The sequence below is a fragment of the Monodon monoceros genome, unplaced genomic scaffold (assembly GCF_005190385.1).
Source record: "Monodon monoceros isolate NGI ecotype Baffin Bay Population unplaced genomic scaffold, NGI_Narwhal_1 Super_Scaffold_16, whole genome shotgun sequence".
NCBI classification, from domain to species: domain Eukaryota; kingdom Metazoa; phylum Chordata; class Mammalia; order Artiodactyla; family Monodontidae; genus Monodon; species Monodon monoceros.
This window is the reverse complement of record NW_021703772.1, coordinates 65570287-65596238: the sequence shown is the minus strand read 5'-3', so window position 1 is coordinate 65596238 and position 25952 is coordinate 65570287. Positions and strand designations below refer to the sequence as shown.

The 25952-nt window shown below is 34.8% G+C and overlaps 1 protein-coding gene and 1 non-coding gene across 4 annotated transcripts in view; one reads left to right on the top strand and one right to left on the bottom strand.

Annotated features, from left to right (window-relative positions):
* Nucleotides 1–7094: 7094 nt before the first annotated feature.
* The window catches only part of SCN9A (sodium voltage-gated channel alpha subunit 9), a 148237-nt gene continuing 129379 nt past the window's right edge, over nt 7095–25952 (bottom strand). For all 3 annotated transcript variants that reach the window (XM_029225298.1, XM_029225300.1, XM_029225299.1), the window contains 7 exons: nt 25519–25641; nt 21512–21793; nt 20679–20732; nt 19630–19767; nt 13787–13891; nt 11986–12256; nt 7095–8924 (listed from right to left, as the gene is read on the bottom strand). In XM_029225298.1, coding sequence (XP_029081131.1) covers nt 7732–8924; nt 11986–12256; nt 13787–13891; nt 19630–19767; nt 20679–20732; nt 21512–21793; nt 25519–25641 — 2166 coding nt within the window. In that variant the 3' untranslated portion in view covers nt 7095–7731. The remainder of the gene's footprint in view (nt 8925–11985; nt 12257–13786; nt 13892–19629; nt 19768–20678; nt 20733–21511; nt 21794–25518; nt 25642–25952) is intronic.
* On the top strand, nt 13994–14099 carry LOC114897395. The gene has a single exon (XR_003794115.1). It is a non-coding gene; the product is annotated as a U6 spliceosomal RNA (small nuclear RNA).

Below are 25952 nucleotides of genomic sequence, written 5' to 3'. Positions count from 1 at the left end.
GTATGTGTCTCTAACCCTGATGTCTTCATTGAACTACAGGCTATTATATTCAATTGCCTTCAGGACTTTTTTCTTTGACCTATAGTACCTCAAATTCAACACATTCAAAACTAACTCTTACTCACTTTTCAATACTCAGCTCTAGTCTACCCTGGATAGATTTAACTCGTCTTCATCATGTTCGCATGGTACAATATGGAAGTAAAGCATCGTACTATCATTGTGGACTGATTCTTCCAAGATACAGTAGTTGCTCAATATTATTTTATAGAATTTATTATTGAATCCTAAATTGAGAGATACTTCAGAAAATGCATAATAAATTGTTGCCCTTTTAAGTTTCTACCACATATTTATGTATTTTGGATCTAATGAGTGCCAGTCTCTTATAGATGAAGAAGGCTCAGAGAATAGAGTACCTTGTTCAAGTTTATAGTCACACTGTTAGTAAGTGACAGAAAGATTTAAACTCATGATATTATGTAATAGGCTGCTGCTGTGTATATTTATATTTTTTGGCAATCCTTAAAGGCATAAGATGATATTGCACTCTGAAAAGCAGAGCTTAGACTTCTTTAAGTGCTTTCAAAGTCATGTCTAATTTTCTTTATTGATCTTGTAAAGAGGAAGAGATTTGTTCATTTTAGCTCTGAAGATGACAGATACAGGGGAGGAAAAAGAGAGTTCTCTTACTCTTGAAGGAGATAACTAGACAGGAAGAAATGCCAATGGGAAAAAAATGCCAACGCCTGCCATTTTAAGCTGCCAGAATGATTCCCTAGCTTTGTTCGGGTCAATGGGCTTTGCTTTTCTATAGAAGCATTGGTTTCTTAAGACCAAACTAATCATGCCCGTTATAGCTCTTGGCATGAGAGTTAAGTGAAGTTTCAGCTTTATTTCAAAGGAAAAAAATATGCTTACCCACATTCACTTCTTGCCTGCAGTCATTCTTCGGATTTCTCATATAGTCTGTCGTTTAGTATCATGAAGCTAAAGTAGATCGTTTCCTTTGTTCTCCCTGGCTCCCTCCCAGATCACTTTCTGCCCATAACCCGGCTCTACACTCGGTATTCTGGCCGAGGTTTGTAGGAGGCAGACCCATTTACTTCTCAAATAAACAGACTGTGTGATTCCTTAGAGATAAACATCTTTTCTTTTAGTTGCAAGTGTCAGGGCCAAATTAGATGACTCTAAACCAATTTTCAATCTTTGTGGGTCGAAATGAGATGGGTAGGGAAAGATGAATTTATACAAGAAAATAAATTAGGCAGGAAAATGAAGCATGGAGAAATTCTTTTCCCACCTCTGTTTCCCCCAATTCTTCTCTTAACAGAGCTGATTTTATTGAAGGCATCAACTAGAACCAATATATCAAGACAGGCTGAGTTGTTTAGGGAGATTACAAGAAAATTCTATCTTTACTGTTTTCTTAAAGGGAGTCAAAAGGAGATATTGATATTTAGAAGTTTGGTAGTTGTGAGTTTCACAGGATTTTTAAGAAAAAAATATGTTTTCTGTGGAGCTTTGATACCTGTGTCTCATTCATCATATTTTATTACAAAATTAGTTCTTAATTTCCAGCATTGGGAAGAACATCAGGGACAATAGTAGTATCCTAGCTTCAAACAGAAGCACACATTTTAACTATAAATTTTAATCTTTTCTCATTAAATATTTGGCCTGAACTGCCAAAGTGAAATACCTATTCTGTATTCTTGATTTTTAAATCACTTATTTGTAGGAGTGAGAAGTAAAATACCTACTAGGGATGAAAAGTTAGCTCCAGAGTGATTTTCTCTGGCAAACAGCTTATAAATTATTAGAATGAATGGCTAGAGTATTTCTACAGTTACAAAATTTGCAGTAAAAGAATCTGCACAACCTCAAGTCCCTGTCTTTAAGTTATGAACCAAAATTATGAAGCTTTTGAGAGTGGAATGTCCTGATACTCTTTCAAAGTATCATAAAAGAAAAGAGTATATAACATAATAATAGAAGAAATAGTAAAATATAATTTAACTCATATGTACATGATTTATAATGAATGATAAATTAATATAATATTACTCTCTGATATTTATAATCATTCAGTTGTCATCATTTTTGTCTCTCCTCAAATAAAATCTCCACGAGGGAAGGGATTTGTCTGTTTTACGTTGTCTGAAACAGGGACTGGCAGATTGAGGGTGCTCAGTAGATATTCACTGAATGAATGAACAATTCACATATGACATTTAGCTCTTTTTGAACATAAACTGAATTTTGCTAAGTTTGACTCCCTTGAAAGTAGTTAGGAGTCACAAAAGCTTTTAATTCATGGATTTGTTTCCATAGGCTGAGATGGAAGTGAAGGTGTCAGCAGCTCTAAAACTCTGCAGAAAGACAAAAAGTAGATGGGGTTTGCGTGACGTTTTGGGGAAGGTTGGAAAAGTTCACTTTTTTGTTGTCTTAATTTGTCAGGAGTCTTTCCCAGACCTTGTCTTTGAATTGCATTATTTTCCCTCAATACTTTACAGCGGTTTTCTTTGGTAGTTCTCTTTTCAATTTTGCCAGGGGTCTAATGCAGTTAAAATCAATTTTATTTTAAATTCCCTAAGGTTATGAAGTCTCAGTTTGTTCTGCGTTGAAGTATTCCCATTGGTGTCACCTGCTAGTTTGTACGGTATGTTGCCGTTTCAGACTGGTTTCTTTCACTTCGTAATACAGTTTGTCTTTGCTTTTAATTATTTTGATAGGCCCATAAAGATATCCCAAGGTGTTGCTAGTCACCTAGTGGAAATTAACTAAATAGAAGTCATATTGTCTTGTATGAATTACAATCAAAACTAGCACCTGCCAGCAAATATAGCATCTGGAACAGGAGTAATTTTTCCTCAATTCCACTAGGTTTTCAAAATTGTTAACAAGCTCTGAATCATTTCTATATACTTATTGCCTATAGTTTTATCTACGTTTTTGCCTTTAAACTGCTTATGAAAATATATATTAAATATTTGAGAATCAAGTTAAAGCACATGATACAGACATGACACATGCCTCCTAAATCTCTTAAAATTGGCTTTCTTTTCTGGGATGGATTGTTAATGTAGGTACCTAATTATACAACTCTTAGAATAATAAAGTGTAGCATGTTTGCTCTGTTGCTTGTTTATAGCTCTCAATTATTCATGTTTCTCTTCCTGTATGCATTAAATGTTGTTGCAGCAAAGGTCTCCTCTGCTCTAATCAGTATGCAACTTTTCCCTCCCTTGAGAGAGATTATTACCGTGTATTCTGCAGCTCATTTTGCCTGGATTATGGTGTAATGTTATCTACAGCAAGGAAGAATTGAGCTGTTCTGTTGTAGGAACTTCATGTGATTGCCAATCAGGTTGAGGTGATGGTACTGTTGAGGGACTATAATTTTATTCTGCAGAGTGACTATCACAACTGCCAGTACAGAGATTCCCTAGGAATATTTTATACCTTTCTACACGCCATTATACTAACACACAAGGTAGAAACAGTGGCCCAGCTCAGCAGCAATTCTTTTTAGTATATCTTGTTTAAAGACAAATAACAGGACTGGATGCTCACAGCTAAACTAAAATAGAGGTTTCGATTAACTATTTAGTTAATATGGGAACTTCTACCTCCAAATACTCTCCTGGAAAAAGCTAAACCTTTGTAAATACAGTATGCATGTTTTCTCATTTTAGCATGTTGTTTGCATTCATAAATCTAAAAAAATAGTTCAATTTAAAAATATTTTGGTGCACTGAATGCTCACTACATACCAACTGGATGCATGAGACTCTCTGGGATACTATATTCACACTTACCCATATAAAATAGAAATATCATCATTTAACATTTATGGATACTGCATTGTGCTCCTGTATGATGGAGAGGTAGCTTGGGCTCATACTTTTAGCAGCGAAGTGACTGTCACACTAACTACTATTAGTAATATAAATTCTTGATTCTGTGTTGTCAGGCACTGTTCTAATTGCTTCATGTGAATTTTCTCATTCTACCCTTATAACCATATGGCAGCGTGGTACTATTATCTTCATTTTACGGATGAGAAAGCTGAGGCACATGTTAAGTAATGTATTAAGGAAATTTGAAGAGTCCTGGCTTAACTGGTATCCAAATACAATTCTGGATCTAGAACCCAAGCCCTCGCCATTATGTATGCTATCTTACCTCTCAACACTATCACACAAAAAAGATACACACTGTCATTGTGTGGCTAAATGTTTGTATATTTTCACTTCCTGACTCAATTTTCTTCTCCTGCACAAACTCTATTGTAGATTTCAATGAATTCCTTTGGAATTCTATAGTCTTTATCCCCATCTTTCTTACCCTGGAAAACTCCTCATGGAAAACATTTGAAGCTGTCCATTTTTCAATAAAAAGAAAAATGTTATCAGTAGCTACAACTTATTTAGGGAGGCACTGAATTGATCTCCTTAAAGATTATTTTCACAAAAACAGAAGATACATGCCAACATGATTTTATTTTTTTGATGACTTTTATTTTTAGGTTCTATTACAATGTGTAAGCCTCAAGTATAACTACAATATAATTTATGACAAACATTTTGAGCATTCATAGATATATGAAATTTGTAAAGAATTCTATGTAAACAGGATTATTATATTCATGGCTATTCACTGAATTTTATGAAGCAGTTCTTGATTATTTTCCTCAAGAATATAACATAATAAACCACAGATATTTACAGAAATTGATGGCCTCTATACATAGGTCCTAAACCCAAGCCAATTACTTGGGCCTTCTAATTTAGCTGGCCCTTTTTCATCACTCCCACTAACATTTCTCTGAAATTGCTATTTAGAACTGCTTTATTTACATATGCATTTTATCTTAACTCTTTTTAACAAAGCTATTAAAATTCTATGAAATCATGCTGAACATTTTTGGTTGAGGTTTTCAACAATCAGCATTTAGAAACAGCCCACAAATCACTTATATCTTTTGCAAACTATGTAACAGTCAAAAAGGTAAAGTGAGATTCTCCCACTTTTATTCAAATTGTATGAATGGATTTGTGTTCAAATCTGTTTTCAGTTTTATTCCAATTTAAATTTTACAGTGTAACTGCTATTCTATATCATTAGGTTAAATGAGTTCAATGATTGTGTGACTTAAATATTAGCATGACAGTGCTTTCTGAGGGTGGTATCTTATAATCAGTACCAAACAGTAATCTACATGAAAAAAGAAGTCTAATTTTCCTTCAAGCTTGTACTGTATTAAATGAGCTCTTGGTTCCAAATATTATTAGTAATTGATAAAAAGTCACAACTAGACATTCCTGGGAAAACATACATATACAAAACCTAAGCATGTTATATTGAAAAAAAATTATAGTTCAGCATGAAATAGGTTCAGCATGAAATAGAAGTGTGACTTTGTAAGTTTTTCTTTTTTTGAAACGCTAAGAAGAAATTGTGTTGAGGAACCAGTTGCCAATATTTTCTTCACATAAAAATCAGGCAATTTAAAAACATTAGTAGTAAATCACACATAATAAACTTACCCACTATACATCTTTTCACACTGTATTATATAAATATGCAAAGTGCAGTTATATTTATATAGATTTAAAATGATGAGGATAAACTGCATTCAAATTTAAGGTAATTAATTTCTTAATTTAATGTATTAAAATATCTTACAAATGTAATATATTTTGTATGGTTCTCTAATTAAATTGTCAAAACCTATTTTCAACAGACTTAGCAGGGATGTGATGCAATGCTCTACATAGTCTAGGAAAACACTGCATGGTATCTTATATATTAAATAAAAAAGAGGCTCAAATAATGTAAGATGAGTGATTGAATTTAGGTGTGAAGAATCTTTGGCCCTAGGTTTAATTTCATATGTGCCTTAGGACAAATGTCTAGACGTGATAATCTCCTTCACAGATGCTGAAAACATTCTAGATAGAAAGTTCTGTGGAAATTTCGCTTTCTTGGTTTTTATCTGTCTTTCTCATTTCTGTGTTTCTTTGCCTCTCTGCCTCTCATTCTCTACCTACACTTCTTCAGCTCTATAGGTATGCTTAAATCTCCTTTATTTTTAACTAGCCAGAACAACAAAAAAATTGCTTTAAGTACTTAAGATAGAAATATATTTATGTTCTTTTTTCATTTAAGAAATCAAATGAATGAAATATTGTTGTATATATTTGCTTTGAAAACTCCCACAAAATCTTCTAAATAAAATTCTTTCTACTTATGTAACTCGATTTTTGTGTGTGCATGAATAACTCGATAGAAGAAAGATCTCATATTCCTGGAATAAACTCATAAAAAATACATCATGGCTGTTTCTTTTCAAGCCACTATTAACAAGGATTTTAAAAAACTAGATTCATAATCCTTGGTGGAAGGACAACAGCTAAAGCAAAATGAATGTGTGCTTGGTAAACTATAAGCTCAGGATATGTTATTGATTGATACATAATATACCTCATAGTCATAGAATTTTATGGAGAAAGTGACATCTTTCTCATTTTGTAGATGAAAGCATAAAAGTTCAAGAGGATGAATGCTATTTCATCCTTTTCACACACAAGTCTGTGTTGAAAGCATGCCATACACACTTAGGATGGTATGCAGGAGACACAGTTAATACTGTGCCCAAGTCATTATCTGCTCAAACATGTTCCATGGTATCAAATATCTATCCGCATATCTGGAAGCACTCCACGGAAGAGAAATATCAACTTTGCTTAGTGCTAAAGCATAACTCAACAATACTGAATCAGAAAGCAGAAAACGGTGACAAAAATGACTAAGAGTTGGGTTATTATTGGTATTTTGGGGCAGTACAGTCCAGTGTTACACTGTATACATAAGAGTGAATAAAGCTTTCTTCAGTTGCTTCTTTTCTCAATTACCTTCATTTTTTTCTTTCGAGGAATGTGATACGTACCGAAAATAATTTTTTCATGTTCCACAGTTATTGTATGAACAAAGAAGGATATAGAAAAAGGCAGTCTATGAAGCACAATACTCTAAAGGTAACTCTTATCCTAGTTCGTATATGAGTCAAGATGAATAAAAAGCATTTGTTGAACTGATGAGCCTACATGTTTTTAATCCCATGGCATTTAATAGGCACATATAAATTGGTTTTGATGCAATATGAATAAATTTAAGCACCTCAAAATATAGAATGACCACTGTAGATGGATAAAAGAGTCTTGCCTCCTAATAATAACAAGATGTTTTAACTAAACATTCATTACTAGTATTCATTCCTTCCATCAGGGCACTTCATGGCAAAGCCAAGGGAAAATACTTTTGTAGATATCCAAATGATAGATATTCGCGTGCACGTGCGCGCATTTGTATTTGCATGGGAAACATGAATGTTTACAATCCTGTGAAAAGATGACAAGGCAGATGTGAACATTTTCTACATGGTCTTCTGATTTATTAAAAGTAAATAAAATTAAATCACCTTTGTTTGCTGTAATCAATAATCCCTGTACAGTTACTCTTAAGAATTCTTATAGATTCATTTACCAATGCAAAAATAACCACTGCTAATGCTGCTCACCTATGTTAGAGAATCAGAGCTAGCGACTGCACTGACTTTGAGACTATTTTGATAAAAAGAGTTTTGGCATAGACCTCCTTAAAAGAGTCTTATTAACACAAATATATCACCTTCACAGGCTGTAAACAATACATCAAAGTGAAGCTCTATTTTTTGCCTTCCTTGCCATCTTTTCCTTTGTCCTCCTTTTCTGTTTTGTCTTTTTCATATTTCTCTTTGTCTGGTTTTGTTACACTATCATATGAAGGTGGAGAGATGGTGGATGGAGTTCCATCTGTTTTTTCTGGACTTGGGTTCTCATTAACGTTATCAAAAACCATATCTTCTTTACTGGGCAAATCATCATCTCTGTCACCATCTTTTATGTATATACTTGATATGTTCTTGACATTTTGCCGTAAGCGATAACGTCTGTAAGCACGCTGAATGACAGTAGCAGACACATCTTCCTGTTTTCGTTTTAGTGTAGTTGTGATGGGTTCATAGGACACTTTAGAAGGATTTGCAGACATGAACCTTTCTTCCATCTGTGAACGAAGAGAGTCCATCTCTCCACTTTCACCCAAAACACGCTTTGTAAAAGCAAATAAGATGTCGAGACAATGGATCCGGTCCCCACTGACCATGGGCAGATCCATGGCAATGAGCTGGACTTTGTTTGGTTTTGCTATGAGAAGAGGAGGATCCAGGACAGCTGCAAAATCAGAGAGTTTGCTATATTCTATAAATTGGGTGGCATCGGGATCAAACTTCTCCCAAACCTCGTAGAACATCTCAAAGTCGTCCTCACTCAGCGGCTCAGTACTCTCTTCAGTGGCAACACTGAAGTTCTCCAGGATGACAGCGATGTACATGTTCACCACGACCAGGAATGATATGATGATGTAACTGACAAAATAGAATATCCCCACAGATGGGTTCCCACAGTCTCCTTCAACTGAGCTTCCAGGATGAACTTTCCTGGGGTCACAATCAGGTGGTGCACTGTTGAGAATAGGTGCTAGCAATCCATCCCAGCCAGCAGAGGTGGTAATCTGGAACAGGCAGATCATGCTGTTGCCAAAGGTCTCAAAGTTGAACATGTCATTAATTCCAGCTTCCTTTTTAACGTAGGCAAAGTTGGACATTCCAAAGATGGCGTAAATGAACATGACCAGAAAGAGCAGGAGGCCGATGTTAAACAACGCAGGAAGGGACATCATCAAAGCAAAGAGCAGCGTGCGGATCCCCTTGGCCCCTTTGATCAGACGCAGGATTCGGCCAATCCTGGCAAGACGGATCACTCGGAACAGGGTAGGGGACACAAAATACCTTTCTATCAAATCTGCTAGAAACATACCTGGTGAAGAGGGAAGGAATACAAAGAAAATACTTAAATATCCATGCTACAGAAAATCATGACTCTAAATAGTTTTATGTGCCATCTTACCTCTTATGATTTCAGGATTGTCATTTTACATTGCAAGCAATTCCATAACAACCCAAGGATCAAGCAATCCCACAGGAAAATGGTTAGAATTACTATTGTGAAATTTTCTCTCCCTTACTAAGTTCGTAGATCTTATTTTTTTCCTCCACAACAATTTTTTTAATTGTTAAGGGTAGAAAAATTAAAGATACACAGTAAAATGCTAAAAAGAAAATATAAATCACCTGAAATATCAACCAACCATTTACTACTGTTAATATTTTGTTGAGGATCACTCCATTTTTCTATGCAAGCACACAAACATATACAAATGTAATCATGATATAGGAGCTTTTTTATGTCATCTGTTTTAGCTACTTCATCATATGTTATGGACATATTTTCATATAAATGACAACAGAATAATTCCTTATAGTTGTATAATGTTCTGTCCAAATAACCGTATATTGAAGAATTTTATGTTGTTTCCAATTGTTTTGGCTGAGACAAATATCCAAGCAGGTATATTTTCTTTTAGTTGCATGGGCATTTTTTTTTTTTTTTTTTGCGCGGGCCTCTCACTGTTGTGGCCTCTCCCGTTGCAGAGAACAGGCTCCGGACGCGCAGGCCCAGCGGCCATGGCTCATGGGCCATGGGCATATTTTGATAATAAAAGAAGGTAGGTCAAACAGTATATTTAAAATTTTGTTATATATTGCAAGTCTATCTCCAGAAAGTCTGTACAAATTAACACTCCTAATGATAGTCTATGAAAGTGCTCACACTCCACATGCTCACCAGTGTTGTCATTTTTCTTCATAATTTTACCAAAAAACTTTGTGATGTTTAAAACATCTCATTATTATAGTTTATTTGCATTTCTTTTGGGAAAAAATAATCCAAAAATTTTTTATTATTTATTGGACATTTTGTATACTTGTTGACTATTTTCAACTTTCTCTTTTTGGCCTAGTCTAGTCCTTTGCCCATTTTTCTACTGGGAGATTTACTATTTTCTTACTGATTTATGAGGACTATTTTTCTATTACAAGTGCTAATCCTTTGTTGGCCTTAAATGTTACATTAACAATAGCCCTGTTTTTAATTTGTCTTTCAACTTTTTTTTTTTTTAATTTGGTGGTGGTAGTGAGTTTTCCTCCATAGAATATTTTGATTTTTATGTAGTCATATCTATTATATTTTCTTCATGGAGTCAAGTTTGTCATGAATAGAAAGGACTATTCAAACTCATGGTTATAAATCTATTTCTACTAGAATCCATTTTTTTAATACATTAATTTTTACACATCAATTAATAAATCTTGATCCATGAGATCTTTTAACTGAGTAACTTAGTAATTCTCTATATACTGATGTTTAATTTTGGATTATTCATTTGAATCCATTGAGCTTCTTAGTAAACACTGTTTTACTTCATCAATGTAATAATAATCTTAATATCTAGCAATGTAAGTCACCCCTCATTACTCTAATTTTTCTTCCAGGTGAACTTTAGAATCATTAGATTTATATCACCAATTTATTATCCCCACTACACAAAAAGACGCTCATATTCTCATTGGGATAACACTGGAATTATAGATTAATCTCTTAAAAAAATGGTCACGATTACAGGGAGACCCTTCTTATCCAAGTACAAGAAAAGCCTTTCAATTATTTTAAACCTTCTTTTGTTTCTGTTAGTTTTCCTCATAGAAGCCTTATACATTTCTTGTTAAAGTTGTTACTAGGTATTTTACTTTATTTTTATTGGAATTGTGAATGAAATTTTTCTTTAGGCATATTTTCTAATTTTTTGCTCCACATATAAAACAATTACTAACATTGGTATGTACAATTTAAAATTTGCACCTTCTGAATTCTAATTGAATCCATATTTTTCAGTTGATTCTCTTGCATTTTTAGAGTGCCATAATAAGATTTGAAAATGAAAATTTGCTCCATTGTTCAAATATAAGTACCTCTCTGTTTTCTTATCTAATTGTATCAGCCAACACTGTTACAAATAGAGGTGATAGAGGGATACACTTTTCTTCTTCCTAAGTTAACTGGAATGCTTCCACCATTTTGCTTGTTGTATGTGATTCCTACCTAAATTTTAATTTGTGTTTTTTATATATTAACTTTAATCTCACCTCTGGTAATAATACTCCTTTTTCAAAAATTGATTTTGAATCCCTATTCTAACTTATACTACTCAATATGGCAGTTTTAGGTTATGTGACTTTTAACCTTTCTTGTCCTGCCTGTTTCAGTATCTCCAAATTGAGTTTGTATTAAATAATCTCTACAATCTCTGTCTAAAATTCATAATTATGAAAATAAATGCAATCCTAAACTACTGGGCAAGGCATGTACAAATAATAAAAAAAAATAGGATAGAAAAAACAGCTATGGTAATGAAATGAGAGGAAGTATAAAATCAAATACTGTGATTCACAGATATGACTGGGGTTGGTTGAGAAATGATTACAAACTTGACAAGTATGAAGCCATAAGAAATGAAGCTGGCATTCCTTCAGACCTTAACTTTTTACTTTGAGTTCAGGAATAATTTTCACAAAGAGTCACCAATATTCTGGCTAGTTATATTATCATTAATCAAAGGATAGTTCTCATATGTGTAAAAACCGGAAGTGATTTCAGATTCTACATTGTCTTCTAAGACCTACCTACCTATAGACCCAGCTGCTACCTTTGTGAAGGGTAATCTTGGAAATCAAATATCAAGGAGTTTTATGTGCTTCCAACAAACAGAATATGTGTGGCTTTGAGGCTTGTTGTGTGAACCTAGGAATTCTGACACAGAGGTATTTGTTTTTTTTAGTTTTGTTTTTAAGGTTCCTTCACTCTTTCAGTGTTACTAACTTACTCAAAAGTAAGTTTACATTCCAGAATTCAGAAACTTCTCTGAGTATGTGTGATGTTTAGTTTGATTCAAAATGGAAATCTGATTAATAAATGCTCTTACCTACAATGGAGAGAATCACAACCACAAAATCAAAAATGTTCCATCCTACAGTGAAGTAGTAGCATCTGAGGGAGATCAGTTTCAGCACACATTCTCCAGTGAAAAGGATAACAAAAACTACATTGATCCAATATAAAACTTCAGTCATGTATGCACTTTGTCCCTCTTTTTCTACCATCATGGTTACCATGTTGAGGCAGATAAGAACCATGATGGCGATATCAAAAGCTTGGTTTGTTACTAGGTCAAATATACATCCTTGGAATTTGTTCTGCAAAGAAACAAAAATAATAGGAAATGTACAGTAAATTTTGCAAGTAGTATCCATAAATCATTACATTAGTAAAAAAAAATTTTTTAAGGTATCAGTCTTCAAAACTTGCATAAATTATCCCTGGTCATAGGTTCTTGCTTTGTACAAGAAATATTATTAAATCTTAGAGTACATGAAAACTTTTTGTTGCTGTTGACTTTCAGTATACCAAGTCTTCAGCGAGCCTTGTAAACTAACATTTGCTTTTAAGCATATCCACCCCTAGTATGTTATATAGGAGTTGCCAGGATCACAAGGTTAAGTTTAACTAAGAAAACCTCAGCTCTACTACCTCGAGTATTTCAAGGTAATAAAATGACATCTCTAAATTTCTACTTTGTCACGTTATTTTTACTAATGTGTTGGCACTGTCTTGTACTGATATTACTGCTATAATATCAGATCTATATTTTCCTATCTCTTCCATGTATAGAATATACATTTCCAAACATACCCATATTTAACACATTACCTTTCTTGTCAGTCTCACTGACAGTATTATGCTTTCTAGGAAACTGATTTTCAAAATCACTTTATTAGTTGCATAGGCAAGTTTTAAGGCACTGTATTCAAAGTCAAGTAGTGTACTGAAAAAATTAAATACCAGAGCTTTAAATTCATACATTATGATTCAGTAGGGTCTGGGTGAAACCTGGCCATGTGTCCATTTAAAAAGTGCTGGGTAACTTTTGGTAAGGTGTGTTATGTTGAAAAGAAATGGAAAAACATGTAATGCATTTAAAATTATTTTAATTGTTAGAGGAATACAAACTATTCTTTAACTGCTAAGACTCACTATTTACATCTGAGCCTATTCTGGTCTTTGACCCTATGGTAAGATAAAGTTTAGATTCATGACCAGTCCAACTGCTTCTCTGGCTATTTGTTGTAATATCAGAGATCTACAAGGTTAGTTTCACCTGACTGATAGAGATCCATCATTACATCATAAAGCCATCAAGAAAATCAAATTTCAATCAAAAGTACATTTTATTTTGATTCTCTACAGGCCATTTGTACTAATAGTAAGTTGTAGAGCTAAGGTAGAGATAAAAGCATATATAGGGGCTTTCCTGGTGGCGCAGTGGTTAAGAGTCTGTCTGCCAATGCAGAGGACACGGGTTCGTGCCCCGGTCCGGGAGGATCCCACATGCTGCGGAGCGGCTGGGCCCATGAGCCATGGCCGCTCAGCCTGTGCGTCCGGAGCCTGTGCTCCACAACGGGAGAGGCCACAACAGTGAGAGGCCCGCGTACCGCAAAAAAAAAAAAAAAAAAGCATATATAATTATTTTTCATTTTTATAGAAAAAGAAATTATATGAAGGTATATTACGAGCTGTGATAGTGTTCAAAATATGTATCAGTTTTATAAGAATTTTTCTTCAAAATATTAAAATATATGCATTCATGTTTAAGAAATAATTATATATTACAGATGAATTCAAAATAATTTTAAAATTTACATGCTAAATATAATTTTTTTTTTTACCCCCGGACGAGGTATTGGCTTTTGTGGTTTCTTGGATCCCAGCTTTTTCATTGCATTATAATATTTCTTCTGTTCTTCTGTCATAAAGATATCTTGACCTCCAAGGTAAAGAAATAAAAAATAAATCTAGTTAAAACCAGAATCATTGTCTAGATCTTCCTTCAGATCATTATTCAGGTTAAAAATGTATTCATATAGAAATGAAATGTTTTCTCGCTTCAGTAGCACATATATTAAAATTGGAACCATACAGAGATTAGCATGGCTCCTGATCTAGGATGACATGCAAATCTGTGAAGTGTTCTGTAGTTTTGGTGACAGATGGTGACAGACGGTAACTAGACTTTTATAGTAAACATTTCACAATGTATGCAAATATCAAATCATTATGTTGTATACCTGGAACTAATATACTGTTATATATCAATTACACTTCAATTGAAAGAAATGAAATGCCTTTTATTATGTGCAAGGTAGCTATAAATCAAACCTGTCTTAAAGGATTACCTACGTGTAGGCATAGACTCTCCGTACGTAATGCAGTATGCATAATACATAAAATATATGGATTACATGCAATAATGATTGGCTCAATTATCTTTTAGTAGCCTAACCTGCTATCTCATTTTATCTGCTACTTGTCTCACCAGGCATTTCATTGCTAAATAACAAATATATCAGTAGTGAATGATAATTTGGCTAACGTTTACTTATTAGCCATACTGACTCATAAAGAGTAGGGAGTAGGGGCCAAAAGTGGTAGCTAAAATAGTATTATTTTTATATACACTTGTATTCATTTTAATATATCATATTCCCTTAGCAGAATAAATGAATATACTATATACATGTATAGCACATATCCATAAATACTGCATATACACACACACACATATATTTGGTATACATATAATAAATTTATTTATTAAAAAAAAAAACTCTTTAGTTACCTCTTTAATTCCAAACAAGGAATTTCAACATAAACACTTTATTGGGTGTAAACATTACATGTAATAGAGTTTCAGATGTTGAGAAAATTACCAATAATCCAGGGTTTCTGACTTGAAGGATTTTCTAATTGAATATACAACATTTAAGATTCAACAGTAAATAAACTAACATCTAAATAAAGTTTTTGTTCCTTTCTACACTGTATAAGTCTAAATCTCACAAAGGAGGCCTAGAAACTTTGCCTATTTTTTTAAACTCTGTTAATTTCTTAAAATTATCTATAATTTATACAGATTCACGCACATTCCTCATCGGTCCACAATATAAACTTTTTAGTTATGGCATAAATTAGTACAATCCATGTAACTAGGAATTTATTTTGGGGAATTTACAGTTCTGAAATCCTTACTTAACTTGTAGGGTCCTGGAGCTAAGGTGATCTGTTTATGGTTTCCCTTTGGTTTTTCTGGATTGCATTTTCTTATCAAATACCTAACGATAACCAGGCTTCCCTTTCTGTCTTATGTGTTTTAATTTACATCTCCTCTAATTGATTGGAAGTCTTTGTGCAATTTTGGCATTCATCTATCTGATCTATTGAGCGTGAGACAGAACTTTCATGCCAATGTTAAGAGAAGCCCAGACCCTTTATTCCTCAGTGATGAGGGCTGAATATCACAGCAGGTCAAGAACTTACAAGAAGTTAGGAAAACACTGGGAAGATAACTCTGAATTAGAGGTAAAAACCAAAGTATCAGGTTTTGTCTTCCCTTGATGATACCCTGGTTGTCAACATAATGAAGGATGGGATGAAGCTAATAGGAGATTACAAAATGCTCCAGTAGAGAAACTTGTGTTGTGATTTTATTTAACTGTAGCTTATACAGACCTTGTAAAATGCATCCCGTTACTAGAGAATGGACTTGATGGTGAGGGGGAAGGGTAAGCTGTGACAAAGTGAGAGAGTGGCCTGGACATATATACACTACCAAACGTAAAGTAGATAGCTAGTGGGAAGCAGCCACATGGCACAGGGAGATCAGCTTGGTGCTTTGTGACCACCTAGAGGAGTGGGATAGGGAGGGTGTGAGGGAGGGAGACGCAAGAGGGAAGAGATATGGGAACATATGTATATGTGTAACTGATTCACTTTGTTATAAAGCAGAAACTAACACACCATTGTAAAGCAGTTATACTCCAATAAAGATGTAAAAAATAATAAAAATTTAAAATTAAAAAAAAAAAGCTAGGTGGCAGACATTCTGTAAGTCAGGCTGGTCTTTACACTCTGTCAAGGCTGTATTATATAGTAGTTAAGAAGACCCCAGTTCTGGTGTAAGATCATCTTCGTTCAATTCCCATCTCTGTTGCCCTTGGGTAAGTTTTTTAATCTCTTTAAGGTTATATCATCTCATTATTACAAGAGTAACTACCTCATTGGTTTGTTGTGAGGATCAATTAAGATACTGTATTTCAAACGCTCAATAATTATTTATAACTTCCGTTGTTGTTATTAACCTTCCAAACAGTTATAGTTACTGAAAAGGGTTGATGTTACTTAGAATTTACTCCTATGTACCCAGGTCTGTACTAGTCATTTGTGTAAATACATTGCATACATTTCCCTTTTATAACTTGAACTCATTAATAACTTATGTTCTAATTTTCAGAAGTATATTTTCTGATGAACTATTAAAACCCAATTATCACACGGATTTGTTAAAGATGATAACAGTGTGTATAAGAATGATGGATAGTTGGCAAACTAGTAAAGTGGGGCTGGTGATTAGAAAGAGGTATGGGAATTTGGCAGGGTCCTAAACTGAGACCAAAGTGTTGAAGTTAAAAAGCATTAAGAGGCAACATTGCATTGTGGAAAAAATAGGCTTTGCAGTCAAACAGAACTTTGGATCCTGACTACCAATGACCTACTACTTGATTTGAAACAAGTTGTTTATCTTCTCTAGGCCTCGGTTTATACACTTGTATAGAGATACCACTTTCATTTGTTTGTTCTATGGATTAGATGAATTCATATAGAGGCCTCTAGCAGGAGACCTCCTCTGTAGTAGATTATTAATTGACGTGTTGGTCCTGTCTTCTTTCCTTCTCTTAGTAGGTTGTAAAGAAACCCTAAACCATTCAGAAAGGGTCAGAAGATAAAAAGCAGCTTAGAATGCAAGCGAAACACTGGAAGAATGGTAGGGGATAACTGTAGCTGTCACTGCTTTGAAATTAGTAACTTTCGCCTGACATTACTGGTAATGATGTCTACCCAACCCATCTTCCTGCAGTGGCAATTCTTGTTGTAAGAATAACATTCAAGAGCAAGGGGATCAAAGCAATTAGGGCTGTGGCTGTCCTGTCATGTCATACTACTCTTTCTAGATCCACTATAATTTATTATATACAGGGAATGCTGGAGAACCATATGTATGTGCCTATATATCACATATACACGTATATAATGACTAAAGTAGGAAAAATAAATTGGAAATTAGGGTATAATTTGTGAAATTATTTTCAAGATTATTAATTATTCAAGATCCTCTGCCTAAAGGCATGAATATATGATAATGCTAGCTAAGTTTGACTGTTAGATATAAAATGTAAAAATGGAACATGGAATTTTAAAAATTCTTTGAAAAATAAACACCTGTATTTGGAAATATAAGCATAAATAATATTTAATATTTGCTACATCTTCTTTCACCTGAGACTAGTCAATCACGGCCACTGATGACATTTCACTGCATGTACACCTGTCTTTTCTTAGATGCTAAGCCAGTATCTGAAATCACTTCCTCCTGGTATTCCAGCACTCACCCTTCAAAGGTCTCTTTTCCTGTGGGTGGTGCTACAGCCACTGTAACTCTGTTAACTTTGAGAAAACTGAGACTTCTTAGACATTTTTTTCTCCTGCAAATCACAAACAACACTGTAGACCTTACCCCCTAAAATCTCTTAACTGAATGAATCCCCTATTCTCTATTGCTGCAAATGACTAATTTGGAGAATTAAGTGTGGTCTAGGTGTCAGGTAAAGCAGGGTCTGACCTAGTCTTTGGTCTCTCCCCAGTCATTCCCTGCATCATTGTTAGGTTAAATTTTTAATTAAAGCTGAGTTTTCATAATCTCTGGGAAAAGAGACCCTGGAGTTAGATGCATGATGAAGCTACTTCTTAGCTATCAGACCATGTGCAAGTCACACAACCCCTCTGAAAGGTGAAGTGGGGATACTGTGCTCTGTAGACTTATAAAATGTGACGAAGATTACTGTGTAAAGTATTTTACACACGATCAGACATGTCATCACATCTTAACAGATGTCTATGTCCTGCTTATACGTTCTTCCGTACTCAAAATACCTCAATGACACATCAGATCCTACTGAAAAATATCTAACATGACTTTTCAGATCTGCTCTCAATCAAATAAAGACCTCATCTTTTCTATTTCTCTTCTCAAAACTCCATCCAAAGTGGATAGACTGGTATTTCTCCTGCAGTGCACCTCCTTTGCCAGCATGGTGCATGTGCTCACACACTTCTCTGACCCTTCATGTGGCTTACTTATCCTTCTGCCTGCCACTTGCTTTGTGTCTTTTCATCCATCTTCCAAGGCCTGCTCAATTGTCACATATATCATAAAACTTTCTATAGCTGTATCTCGTTTTCCTCTGACTGCCCATTTACATTTTTTGTTGTTAATTTTCTTACTGCATTTATCACTATGTCATATTATAGTATTTGAGGGTACAGCATAGGAAAGGGCCTAAGTAATATACAAGGTACATGGGATCAACTACTGACTATTAAAACCCTAACACTTAACCAGGTGCATAATCGTGGGTAAGTCACTCAAAATCTCGTGCCTTTCCTCATTTATCAGACAAAGTCTATAATAATAGTTCCTCTCATGGTTGATGTTAAGGATTAAACTGTGTCCAACCCCCCTCCTCACCCTGCCAAAAATAAAAAAGGAGATATGTTGAAGTCCTAACCCCTCGTACCTCAGAAAGACCTTATTTGGAAATAGTGTCATTGAAGATGTAATTAAAATAAGGTCATACTGGAGTAGGGTTGGCCCTTAATCCAATATGACTGGTGCCCCTATAAGGAGAGGAGAGAGACAGAGAGAGAACGTCATGTGACCACAGAGGCTGAGACTGAAGTTACCCTGCCATAAGCCAAGGAATACTTGAGCTACCAAAAGCTGGAAGATGCAAAGAAGGATCCTCCTCTAGAGACTCTGAGGAAAGCATGGTCCTACCAACACTTTGATTTTGGACTTTTAGCTTCCAGAACTGTGAAAGAATCAACTTCTGATGTTCAAAACCACCCAGTATGTGGTACTTTGCTATGGCAGCCCTAAGACTGATACAGTTGATGTGAACATTAATGAAACAAAAATCTCATTGTGTCTGACCTGCAAATCTTAACTTTAATTACCTGTGTCATTTCTTCTGCTATATAAACTCCTTGAGCTCAGGAAAGTATCTTCTGTTGTTCTTTTTAAGTACCAGCCCAATACATACCACACAGAACAGTGGCTCAGAACAGAATACAGTAACTACTTATGAAACATGTTTTGAGTAAATAATTAGTTCGTTGAATTTTCTTAATCAATCCCCTATAGGGAACATTGGAAAATAAAACTGAATAGTTGATATATTTCTTAAAAATAATTATGACTTAGGAGATGATTATTTTCTGTGCGGAGATGAATGAGATTAAGCATATCCATCATTGTATAGTAACCAATTACTTGGAAAATTAATGAAATTCTAATGAACTAATTACTAACTGACATCAAATTAAATTTCACATTGTATTTTTGGGAAAATAATTGTTAATTTCTTTCAGTGCAATGACAAAAACATGAAATACTTATCTTCTTTTTCTGTTGGTTGAAGTTATCTATGATGACCCCAATGAACAAGTTCAAGGTGAAGAATGACCCAAAGATGATGAAGATGACAAAATAAATATACATGTAGAGGCTGTATTCATATATGGGCTGCCTGTCTACCTATAAAATTAACAAAAGTTAGCAGTATGTTGACAATAAAATTCATCATTTTCTTTTTCACATGGTTTGACAAGGTAATTCAAACAGTGCTATCCTAGGTAAACGTAGTTTTTCAGAAGCCATAGTGTTGACAAGGTTCAACATAATCATTCTTAAAAATTTATTCAACACTAAATAAATATTTATTACATGCTTACTATGAATATAATCTTCAAATTGCTACAAAGGGCTTATCCACTGTAGTACTTATTCTCAGATTGTAGGACAATTTAGTAAGTAAAGGACGTAATGCATAATTTTTATTTCCAGAAAAAAATAAAAGAGATGATATCACATTTATATAAATCTTTTTTTTTTCATTTGATTACAACGTCTTCTGTGGCTTTTGTGACAATATGAAATAGTCAGCAGTCTTCAAACTTTCTTAGTGTGTGACTAATTTCGCATAAACTCTTTCAAGGAACTTTAAAATATAAAAGCAGTAAAAACTATGAATAAAATATGTTATTTCCTTTTTATTTTGATAAACAAATATTTACTGAGCACTTATTATTGCCAGGCTGTGCTAAGCGTTCTACTTAACATTTTCTAGTTGGATCCTCACTCAGAACAATCCCATGACGTAGGCGGTGAATTACTTTCTTTTCATAAATCAATAAACAGGCTCAGAGAGATAAAGTAATTTGCTCGAAGTCATATGCAAGCTTGTCTGATATGGGACAGCCAGAATTTAAGCCAAGCTCTGTTTCCAAATGCTGCACAGGTAACCACTAGGCTACCACCAGGTGGGTGTTCTTCAGTGTGTGTGCACATACCAAGGGCTCCTTGGAGCTGCTGTTTGAAAACAGCCTAACTAAACTAAGGAACTTTTCAAAATTGTAGAGTTTAGCGTTATGTTTACCAATACTTACGTTAACAGAATCAACTGCTGCATACATAATATCCATCCATCCTTTAAATGTTGCCTGTAAATATAAAATTTATAGAATCTGAACCTCATACTTTAAAATAGTCACAAGTGAGTTTAGTGTGTTTAATGTTATAGCATTTATTAATTAATACTAAATTAGTGAGTTTTACTATACAGTCGTCCCTCGGTATCTGCAGGGGATTGGTTCCAGGGCCCCCCTGAAGATACCAAAATCTGCCCATGCTCAAGTCCCTTGCATTAGGCAGATGCGAACCCATGGATAAGGAGAGCCCACTGTATTTCAAAATACCAATTTAACATAAGATGCTGTGTCAAGGGAAAAAAGGGGAGGGACACATCACAAAGTCACATCCTAAATCTGACTCCTAGTTAATTATTGCCAGGTTGTCACAACTGCCTGTGAGTTTTGTACATGAACTTTTATTTTTTTCCAGAGTGGGGAGGAGAATTTTATGAATAACAAAGGAAACAATTTTTTTCCATATCTTAAGGATTCTCCATACCCGTGGGAAGTCCTTCTCATTTCCCTGTAGTGTAAAAGTGCAGTCCAAAACATGACTATTCATTTTTGCACGCAGTATTCAGATGGCACAATGGCAGGGGATCAGGTGACTCCAAAAAGGTGGATAAAATGCAACAGAACCCATGTTCTGTTTTCATGTTTATAGGCACATGTTCTAAAAAGACCAACTCTATTTTTAAAGTCACAAAGTACTTTATCTTTAATTTTTAGTTAATAATTATATAAATAATGACAGCTCCTCCATCCAGTGTGCACCAAAATGTCAAGCATTCATAAAAGGGCTCACTTACAACTTGAAGCAGAGACAGGTAACCAAGTCCAACATTATCAAAGTTCACTTTCAGGTTCTTCCACCGCACATTTTGACTAACATTCATAAGTGCAAAACACTCAGAACGATTTTCAACTTCACTTGTAGGAAATGGTGACCCATCTGTGGTGTTAACACACTGATAGAACTTGCCAGCGAACAAATTTACTCCCATGATGCTAAATATTAGCCAGAATATAAGACACACAAGTAGCACATTCATGATGGAAGGGATTGCACCTATGAGTGCATTCACGACCACCTAGCATTCAAAAGAAAGAATGATTAGGATTAGTATGAATGTTAAATGGGCAACATTAATGAAACACAGTACAGAATTAAAGACGTTAGAAAAGCCACCCTTACATGTTTAAGACATAAATCAACCAACCAGCACGTACTTATTGAAGGCCTACTGTGTGCTCATCAGGACTAAATAAGACAGGAGCCCCTTGATCAATGAGTGTACAAAAGTACATGAGGATCACACAGTGAAACTACTAGCAGCAATACAGAACAAATCACTAAGATTATATGACAGCTTAAATAAATGAAAAAAATAAAAATAAACCAAAAACCTGATACATGTAAGGTGAAGCCATAAAATCTGCATGCTCTAGAAAAGAAAGAAATTTATAAATGTAAACAATTAAAATAAGTAAAATGTACATTTAATGGTTCATAGTCCTAGAATTACCAGTGCTAAAATTCTCCCATATAGAGAAACTACTAGTACATATAAGCTGAGTTAAGATTGGGAATCTTTTCACGGTTTGAATGCCATAGATTTAACTGGTTCTGCTAGTTGTGTGATATGTAAACTTAATTAAGACCTTGGGACCTCTGTTTCCTCATCTACAGAATGAGAGCAATCTTTTCAAATTTATTATTCTAACTCTTAAAAACACTTTATACATAAGCCCTTGGCTAAATATAGATAGTGCTGGCCTCAATTAAAAACAAAAAATACAGAATAGTTTATCTTTAATACTCCCTTTATTTCTGCTTTTCAGCATTTCCAATACTATTGATCACCAGTGCCTCTTGCCACCCAGTGTTCCTTCATGGCGACCACTGTAGCATTTATCACCCTCCAGATTTTCTAAATTACCTCATCTTTCCAAACTTACTATCTTCTTACAGTTGACCTCTACTCTGAATTTGAGTGCAAAGGTGTTAAAGAATAACTTGTTAAGTAAAGAGTACGTGCTCCCTTTTTTCTTGCAATGTATCAAGCAGGATCCCTGACTACTTTTGAGATTGTCTAGAGCAGGAGTTGTCAAACATTTTCTTAAATATTTTTAGGTTTTGCGGATTATGATTTCTGTTACCGCTATTCCATTCTGCCATTGCAGCGATAGATCATATATACACAAATGGGCATGGCTGTGATCCAATGAAACTTCCTTTATAAAAACAGGCATCCAGCCTGTAGGCTTTGGTTGTTGACCCTGAGAACAACAGTTATTACCCTGGGGTTCAAGAACAACAAGAACAAGAACAACAGGTCAAGAACAACAGTTATTACCCTGGGGTTCATGGGTAGATATGGACCTATAGAGGTTCCATGGGGGCATGAAATCACATGAAGAACATTATTATGGGTACGCTTTCTTTACGGAGAAATGATTTCTACTTTTATGAGATTCTTACAACGTACATGACCCCCAAAGGGTTAGGAAGAACAGAATTAGAGAGTAGAATTCCAAACGGTCAGCTCTTATTCAAGCCTACATTTTCATCCTCATTTCCTGCTACCCTCCCACTATGCTCATAACCTAGGCACGCTGATTCTTATAGTCACTGCTCAAACATACCTTGCCTAGTCAACACTGTCCTCTACCAAGTTGCATCTCTGCCTGGAATGCCCACCTGCCTGTGACTTGGGGCCCATTCTTTCAGTCATGGCTGCGAGGTCACCTCCATATGAAGCCCCTCCCAGACCTCCCCAGGCAGCCACTTTCATCTCTACTCCCGTAGCACTGTGTGCCTACTGTTTTATAGCAGATGTCACAGAATAACTACTATTCCCCTCTCTGTCTCCCCACGACCGCTGTCCTGGCTCACTCTTGGGGGACTGGGGTCTATTTACCATTGTACTCTTTTTATAGTACAAAATTTCACACACAGTTTTGGTGCTGAAAGAATGTGCGTAATGATGAGTCTCTGAGGGAGATGGATACATATCGTTCTGATGAGAAGCCATTTGGAAAAGTCAGTAAGTTCAAGAACCTCAAGCCTTTTTAAAGGAAGCTAACTACAAAATGCCTCCAATCATACTTCATTTATTCTTTAAAACGACCCTGCAATTTGAAGAAACATCCCTGTTTCGCACGGCTAACAAACGTAACTAAGTAGACATACTTGTCCCTCCAAATATATTAAAACATTCTCCTGCATCCAGTTCACCTGTATATTAGATAAACAACAGAGAGCAAACAGGGTAAAATAATGGAGTGGCTTAATCACTGAGGGATGTATTAATATCTTGATGGGGAAAGTATATTACTTGATCATGAGAATGTAGTACACGCTCTGCTTGAGTCCAGGGATCAGTCATAAGTTCTGAATAGATCGCAACATTCTACTAATGCTCAAAAAGAAAAATTAATGTCAACTCCAATACTACCGTTCTGTATAAAATGAAACTTGTAATTTCAATTCTTACATGATCAAAAGTACTTGACTTTTAATTATGAAAAAAAATCTTTGTATAATCATGATCTTTCATATATTTACATGGGGACCAACATACACCGGATACACTAACAAGTAGAGGTTACAGTCATAATTAGGTTACAGTCATAATGTAATGAAGATCTGCTAGACTAAAACACAACTAACATTCATTCACCTGAGGCTTCAGATTTCTGAGCCCCATTCCAGAGTTTATTACTCAGTATATCTGGGGTGGAACCTGGGAATTTGCATTTCTAGTAAGTTTTCAGATGATGCTGACCACATTTAAGAGATGCAGTAAGCAAACTGTTCAGAGACTACAGTTAGAGAGGCAGTCAGATAAATAAATAAGTACGATGCAATATAATGAGGATGTTATGTGTCTGAACATATAGAAAGGATGCTCAATTATACCTGGTGGTGGACAGACAAGGCACATTTAAACTGAGGCTTAAAAGATGAGTAGGTATTTACTATATTGATGAGTTAGGATTGAGATAGGGCAGGGAGAAACATTCCTGGCCAAGAGAATGGAGGAATGAGAAAGCAGGAATATATCTGGAGAGGAAGAAATTCAAGGAGAGAAGCAACAAATGAGGATATAGACTCATTAGAGAAAATAAAGCATGGATTTTATGAAGAAGTTGCTGGTTTAATACAGCCCTAAAGCTAAGTTGCTGGTAGTCATTATTTAGCTCACCTTGTTTGTTTCTGCAAAATGAATCTCTTTTCAGGTACTATGCTGCCTACTGCAAATTAAGTAAAATCAGAGCTTTAGTTTTCTCAAATATAATTTGGAGCTATTTCCACTTTCACTGAGCCATGTATTTAAAGAATGAAATTAAAAGTGATGCCTGATGCTACTTCACTTCTCTGTCTTTTCTTATGCCCCACACCCAGGGTAGTTCCTTAAAAAATTGTTTGAGCACCTGATAAAGGCAGGTCCTTCGTGACTTGTATATGAGAGATACTGTCAGGACTAAGAGTGTCCCCTTCACCTGAGTTTCCTAGCATAGGAAAGATTGTCATTTAGGAAGGGAAAAGTCACTTATTTGAATCACTGCCTCACAATATAATATAGAGGCATTACTGTATTTGATTTAGTCTTTGTTAAACAATAGGCAATGAAATACTGCATCTATATGCACATGTATACACACTTATATACATAAACAGCCCATATATACGTATATATATGCACATGTGTGTAAATATAAACAGTCCATAATTCCTACATACCCATTTTTTCATATCTTACACTCCATTAGGAAATATGAATATTATATTAGAAGTTTAGTATTTTCTTACCCTCATTCCTTCAAATCTAGATAAAGCTCTCAGAGGTCTTAAGGCTCTAAGTGTCCGAAGGGATTTAATGGGGCCAAGGTCTGAGTAGCCAAGAGCGTTTGCGGCCAAAGTAACCAAAGAAACCTAAAAAAGAAGAAAAATTTCATTAATCATTTCAATGAAATAATAAAGCATGAAGAGAAAAAGTCAATTTCAAAGATCACTAAGAGCAGTTCAACAAGAACAATATGATTTTATACATAAAGTTATCTACTTATTGTCTAAAAATTGGATAAGATAGATGCTTTTTAAAGGAAATAGATTTAAAGGAAAGTTAACCTAAATAAGATGAAATAATAGAAGGAAAGTAAGTTATTTCTTATATCTGAATAAAAAAATCACACATGCTTTTCACACTTCTGTAGTCAATGGTTTTGTACTTGCTTATTAATCCT